Source organism: Taurulus bubalis (assembly GCF_910589615.1).
Source record: "Taurulus bubalis genome assembly, chromosome: 19".
Classification (NCBI taxonomy): Eukaryota; Metazoa; Chordata; class Actinopteri; order Perciformes; family Cottidae; genus Taurulus; species Taurulus bubalis.
The window spans coordinates 18,566,786-18,574,285 of NC_136607.1; the positions used below are offsets into that span (position 1 = coordinate 18,566,786).

Sequence of the window (7,500 nt, forward strand, 5' to 3'; positions counted from 1 at the left end):
GTTAAGATAAGATAATATAAGATAAGTTAAGATAAGATAAAATAAGATAAGTTAAGAGAAGATAAGTTAGCGCAGGTTGTGCTGAAGACAATATTTGATATAAATATTAGAATCAGAACCGTTTATTTAAGTATGTTTCACATACAAGGAATTTGTCATCGTGGGTGGTGCATAACATTAGACAATAAACACAGTGCAAGAAATAGGAACATATTTATTCACAATAGAATATAAAATTAAACCGATAACAGTCCTGTCGCCAGCGAACAGCTGATGAACCTGAGCTGCTCGCTGAGAAGGTTATTCTCTCATATCACTGAGTCTTTTGTTTATTCTCACAGATTCATCAAAGCAGCTGATCACTGAGACAGATGTGGTGTCTAAACATGCAGAAGTTCCTCTTTTAACGAGCAGCTCATGAACACAACCTGCAGCTGCTCACAATAATCCAGCGAACAACCTGTTTGAAGAGGCCGACACAGACCTGCAGACCCAAACCTGTTCTCAGGGACTCAGCTGTGACTCACGTGAGTCCAGCTGCTGCTGCTGCTGCTGCAGCCGGTTTGATAGAAGGGTTTGACTCAAAGGTCAAAGGTTAATGTTCCTCTGGTATATATGATCATCTTTTTAAGTCCAGCACTCAGAATCCAGACTACAGGCCGTTCACATCGGGAACCACATCTGTTTTAAATCATTCGTACCAGAACTGCGATGACAGCGGCCGTGGAGAACAATGACATCAGAGGGATTCAATGACGGAAACACTGACAGCCAATCAGAACGCACCTTCATGTGAAGGTGCATCTGCTCCACAACGAGCAGTGAAAGGACGTTGAACATATTTTCTATGAAGACTACTTTTTAATTGCCGCAGCTTTTTTTCTTATTCTTTATATCTTTATATATACATGAATCTATAGATGAATAGATCTATAGATCAATAGCTTGATAGATCAATAGATTAATAGCTCTATAGATCCATAGCTCTGTACATGAATAGCTCTTACAGACACGTTACAGACTCCAGAATGTTTTCATGTTGAACAGACTGAAACCTTCGGATGATCTTCAGTCAACTTTAACATCTTATTTTAAGATGGAAGGTCTAATGCATGATATCAATATGTTCTGCTTACGTCTCTACTGAATCTTGAACTTTTGTAATGATGAACTCCAGCAGTGAGATGTTTGATGAGACGGTTCTAAGTATCCAGGTTATTATATAGCTGCTCGCCAGTGAAAGATGAGGAAGAAGACGTAGCGGATGAAGGTTTGAAATGTTTTGTGAGGAAAGGAGGCTTTCGATGTCTTTATGAGACCTGAAGGATACAACCTGTTGGTGTGGAACACTGGATGTCTGTTTCCATGAGAACTCAGGGAGCTTTAAGTGTTTGCGGCTGTGTGAGCTAACGAGGTCGCAGCCTCCATATGAATACATGAAAAAACATGACGGATTCTGTATGAGCAGTAAAACCAACACAGTGCAGTCACTTCAGTTTTTTAACATCTCAGAGGAGACATACAGTCAGATTAGAATGCTTCTGTTAAATTATGGCAGGAAACTGCTAACCTCATTCGTATAGGGACTAATGGAAATAAACTCATCTGTGTTTCGGTCTGTGGATTTGGCCTCGGAGGACAAAACGTCTTTAACAATGCATCCTCATAAAGTAGTTCATTCCCTCTCTCGCTAAAAGCTACTAATTTTTCATTAGTTTAGGTTTAGACAACTAAACTACTCATTTAGGTTTAGACAACTACTCAGTTAGGTTTAGACAACTAAACAACTCAGTTAGGTTTAGGCAACTAAACAACTCAGTTAGGTTTAGGCAACTATACAACTCAGTTAGGTTTAGACAACTACTCAGTTAGGTTTAGACAACTAAACTACTCATTTAGGTTTAGACAACTACTCAGTTAGGTTTAGACAACTAAACAACTCAGTTAGGTTTAGACAACTACTCAGTTAGGTTTAGGCAACTAAACAACTCAGTTAGGTTGAGACAACTAAACAATTCAGTTAGGTTAAGACAACTAAACTACGTCGTTAGGTTAAGACAACTAAACTACTCAGTTAGGTTTAGACAACTAAACAACTCAGTTAGGTTTAGGCAACTAAACAACTCAGTTAGGTTAAGACAACTAAACTACTCAGTTAGGTTTAGACAACTAAACTACGTCGTTAGGTTAAGACAACTAAACTACTCAGTTAGATTTAGACAACTAAACTACTCAGTTAGGTTTAGACAACTAAACTACTCAGTTAGGTTAAGACAACTAAACTACTCAGTTAGGTTTAGACAACTAAACAACTCAGTTAGGTTAAGACAACTAAACTACGTCGTTAGGTTAAGACAACTAAACTACTCAGTTAGTTCAAGACAACTAAACTACTCAGTTAGGTTTAGGCAACTAAACAACTCAGTTAGGTTAAGACAACTACTCAGTTAGGTTTAGACAACTAAACTACTCAGTTAGGTTTAGACAACTAAACTACTCAGTTAGGTTTAGACAACTAAACTACGTCGTTAGGTTAAGACAACTAAACTACTCAGTTAGTTCAAGACAACTAAACTACTCAGTTAGGTTAAGACAACTAAAATACTCAGTTAGGTTTAGACAACTAAACTACTCAGTTAGGTTAAGACAACTAAACTACTCAGTTAGTTCAAGACAACTAAACTACTCAGTTAGGTTTAGACAACTAAAATACTCAGTTAGGTTTAGACAACTAAACTACTCAGTTAGGTTTAGACAACTAAACAACTCAGTTAGTTCAAGACAACTAAACTACTCAGTTAGGTTTAGACAACTAAAATACTCAGTTAGGTTTAGACAACTAAACTACTCAGTTAGGTTTAGACAACTAAACTACTCAGTTAGGTTAAGACAACTAAACTACTCAGTTAGTTCAAGACAACTAAACTACTCAGTTAGGTTTAGACAACTAAAATACTCAGTTAGGTTAAGACAACTAAACTACGTCGTTAGGTTAAGACAACTAAACTACTCAGTTAGTTCAAGACAACTAAACTACTCAGTTAGGTTTAGGCAACTAAACAACTCAGTTAGGTTAAGACAACTACTCAGTTAGGTTTAGACAACTAAACTACTCAGTTAGGTTTAGACAACTAAACTACGTCGTTAGGTTAAGACAACTAAACTACTCAGTTAGGTTTAGACAACTAAAATACTCAGTTAGGTTTAGACAACTAAACTACGTCGTTAGGTTAAGACAACTAAACTACTCAGTTAGGTTTAGACAACTACTCAGTTAGGTTTAGACAACTAAACAACTCAGTTAGGTTAAGACAACTAAACTACGTCGTTAGGTTAAGACAACTAAACTACTCAGTTAGTTCAAGACAACTAAACTACTCAGTTAGGTTAAGACAACTAAAATACTCAGTTAGGTTTAGACAACTAAACTACTCAGTTAGGTTAAGACAACTAAACTACTCAGTTAGTTCAAGACAACTAAACTACTCAGTTAGGTTTAGACAACTAAAATACTCATTTAGGTTTAGACAAACAACAATGCCCATCATTGTCACCCCATCACACGGCGTCACGCCCTCTATTGGCAGTGGGATGAATGCAAAGACACGGTGGTGCATCGAGGCGCCAGCAGCTAAACTGTTTCTCCAAACACAGCGGCAGCAGCTGAGTTGTGTTTGGAGGCGAGGAAGCCGATCCAGCGTCGCTCCATTACACGGGCAGTGAGGTGAGCTAGCGCTGTGATGGAAAGAGAAGCCTCCTTCCTGGAGGTCACAGAGGACGCAGCAGCGCAACAGGCTCTCACTTCCTGTCGCTTGTGACTTTACACAAACGCATTCCTTCATTCATCTAATTTCTTCTGCGTCGTCTCAGTGTGTGTTACAGGAGAGACGAGTCTGTGAGGAAATACGACTGGTAAACTCTGAGAGGTCAGTCCTCCTCATAGGAAGTGGACGTAGTTACCAGACGTCACCTGCTGGTTTGTGGACTTCTTTTTTGAAGCTTCAACTTCAATGTTGGTAGACACAATCGTATTTTTTTGCTGTACAACCGAAAGATGGATAATAAGGGAATAAATCAAGAGAGTCATTTTCTATAGACTTCTATACAACCAGAGGAGTCGCCCCCTGGTGGCCAGGAGAGAAAATGCATCTTAAAACATTAAGCATATACTTCTATACAACCAGAGGAGTCACCCCTGGTGGTCAGGAGAGAGAATGCAGCTTTAACACATGAAGCATATACTTCTATACAACCACAGGAGTCACCCCTTGGTGGTCAGGAGAGAGAATGCAGCTTTAACACATGAAGCATGTACTTCTATACAACCACAGGAGTCACCCCTTGGTGGTCAGGAGAGAGAATGCAGCTTTAACACGTGAAGCATATACTTCTATACAACCAGAGGAGTCGCCCCCTGGTGGTCAGTAGAAAAAAATGCAGCTTCGCATGAAGCATATACTTCTATGCAACCAGAGAACCCCGCCCCCCCTGGTGGTCAGGAGAGAGAATGCAGCTTTAACAGATGAAGCATGTACTTCTATACAACCAGAGGCAGCTAAATGTCTTCACAGGGAGAGTCCAATGAGATGAGACATGGTGTTTGATGTTGGTTTCGAGGAGGTTGGTGAGAATTAAAAGGGGCGGCTTCTCTGTTTGGGAAACATCCTCCATCTTTTACTTTGAGGCTGAGGTGAAGATCGATCCATTACTCCTAAAAATGGTTTCTGATATCAGTTTAATTTCTATGCATCCAGAAATAAATGTGGGGCGTGTTTCATTGGGACAGAAAGGACAACTGATAAGAGTCCTTTCTGTCTTCAGAGATGTATTAAAAGACCCTTCTCTCCAGCAGCACCTTCACCTTTAAAAGATACAGCAGTTCGAGACAGTGTGGTTTAGCTCATACGGTAGTATAGTCAATGTTTCACCTCTGAAACATTGTAACGGATTATATATATATATATATATATATATATATATATATATATATATATATATATATATATATATGTGAGACACACACACACACACACACACACACACACACACACACACACACACACACACACTGACCTCTGTGTGAAAGTCAAAAGCACTCAGACTGTCTCACTCTGCAGCTGACACACAAACACAAACACTTTCACAGTGACACGTGTTTGTGTCAAGCAGTCATGCATTCTCACACACACACACACACACACACACACACACACACACACACACACACACACACACACACACACTGTGTTTATCATACCTGTCAAACAACAATGATGACACGTTGTCAACGTCCTGCTGATCGAATACTTATGACATCATTCACCTTCCTGCTGGTCGTCTGTAACACACTCTTCTTCTTCTTCTTCTTCTTCTTCTTCTTCTTCTTCTTCTTCTCTTCATCCTCTTCCTCCTCTTCTTCCTCCTCCTCCTCCTCCTCCTCCTCTTCCTGCCCGTGTGCTACAGGTCTCGGCTGGCTGACTTCCACATGAACTGCCAGATGACGCCCCACAGTGCCACCAGGTGTCCTCGTGATAATTACCACGGCTGCCTGATGTCCTACGTCGGCCTCATCGGTGACTCTTTATTCTGTTATTCATCGGGAAACCCTGTTAATGTGTAATGATCATATTTCATCATCTTTCAGGGCCTTTGTGTTTGATAATCGGCCGAACCTCAGTCTTCTTTCTTTATTATGATTCTTATGATTTTTATGGCGTTGAGAGGATTTACATTCCACTGCAGGTGACTCACTTCCTCTCTGGAAATCATCTGATTCAAATCCTCTTTCGCTTTCTTCCTACTTGACTAATCTGCATCCTACTTCCTTCCTGATCAATCTGCATCCTACTTCCTACTTGACTAATCTGCATCCTACTTCCTACCTGACTAATCTGCATCCTACATCCTACCTGACTAATCTGCATCCTACTTCCTACTTGACAACCTGCGTCCTACTTCCTACTTGACTAATCTGCATCCTACTTCCTACTTGACTAATCTGCATCCTACTTGCTACCTGACTAATCTGCATCCTACTTCCTACCTGACTAATCTGCATCCTACTTCCTACCTGACTAATCTGCATCCTACTTCCTACCTGACTAATCTGCATCCTACTTCCTTCCTGATCAATCTGCATCCTACTTCCTTCCTGATCAATCTGCATCCTACTTCCTTCCTGACCAATCTGCATCCTACTTCCTAACCCCCCTCCCTTCCTGACAAATCTGCATTCTACTTCCTACCCCTCCTCCCTGTTTTTATCTCAGGCTCTGACGTGACGCCCAACTACAGCGACAACAGCCCGTCCAACATCACCTTGAGCCTGTGGTGCACCTGCAGGGGAACGGCCAATCAGGAGCGCCCGTGTGACGCCTTCCAGCGGGACTTCACTCACAACAGCTGCCTCAGTGAGTCACGGCAGAGACACGCCCACAGACACGCCCACAGACACGCCCACAGTCGGGTCAACGACTTTATCAACACGTCTTTGTTGACGTCATAACATCTACAAACACTTTCATTCTGTATCCTCCGAGGACGTCCAGAGATCACGTATTTTTGGTGTATTTTGATATATTTTCGCGTATTTTCATGCGTTTCACTCACCTATTTTGTGAGCGGCAAAGGTAATATGACAGCATGCATGTGTGCTGTGATGAGGGAACAGGAAGTGAGAGGAATTCCTCGTGTTGTTTCACAGGAAACGCCATCCAGTCGTTCGGGTACGGAGCAGAAGGTGGAACTCTTCTGGGAACCGAGCCGTCGTCCACCTTCTTCCCCCCCGCCCAGCCGCCAATCATCTCTGAACCCGCCCCCTCTCTACACGGCAACGCCCTCAAACCCCTGGAAGGCGCCTGTGTTTTCTCCACCTGCGGCAACCTGCAGGTCAGCTCTTCCCTCTTCTGTAGAGGATCCAAAGGCTGTACTGTATATACATATACACATATATATATATATATATATATATATATATATATATATATATATATATATATATATATATATATATAAAGCATACCTAATGATGGGACTCTTGTTTTCCAGGACGGAGCCCCAAAGTGCATTCCTTCTGAGGACTTTGAGTGTGAGAAGGTGAGGACCATTTCATCCCTCAGTGTGTACCAATTATGGAAATAACAGCTTTTAGATATTTGATATTTGCCTTGAATTCATAACATCACACACTTGTGGATCCTCCCAAGGCCACTCGGCTGTCTGGAGATCTTTGTTTCCCAGCAAGCACTTGATGGGTGACGATGGGACTCGGTTCTTGATGTGAGGCTCGGTTCTTGATGTGATTCGGTTCTTTAGGTGATCCGGTTCTTTATGTGATCCGGTTCTTGATGTGAGGCTGGGTTCTTGATGTAATTTGGTTCTTGATGTGAGGCTCAATTCTTGATGTGATTCGACTCTTAATGTGATTCAGTTCTTGATGTGAGGTTCGGTTCTTGATGTGAGGCTGGGTTCTTGATGTGAGGCTGGGTTCTTGATGTGAGG

At 41.4% G+C, this 7,500-nt stretch overlaps 1 protein-coding gene across 1 annotated transcript in view; it reads left to right on the forward strand.

Annotated features, from left to right (window-relative positions):
- The window catches only part of gfra2b (GDNF family receptor alpha 2b), a gene marked incomplete at both ends in the record, with an annotated part of 36,909 nt that overhangs the window by 23,987 nt on the left and 5,422 nt on the right, over window positions 1–7,500 (forward strand). Inside the window, 4 exons of the mRNA XM_079235238.1 lie at window positions 5,464–5,573; window positions 6,270–6,410; window positions 6,704–6,888; window positions 7,048–7,095. Coding sequence (XP_079091364.1) covers window positions 5,464–5,573; window positions 6,270–6,410; window positions 6,704–6,888; window positions 7,048–7,095 — 484 coding nt within the window. The remainder of the gene's footprint in view (window positions 1–5,463; window positions 5,574–6,269; window positions 6,411–6,703; window positions 6,889–7,047; window positions 7,096–7,500) is intronic.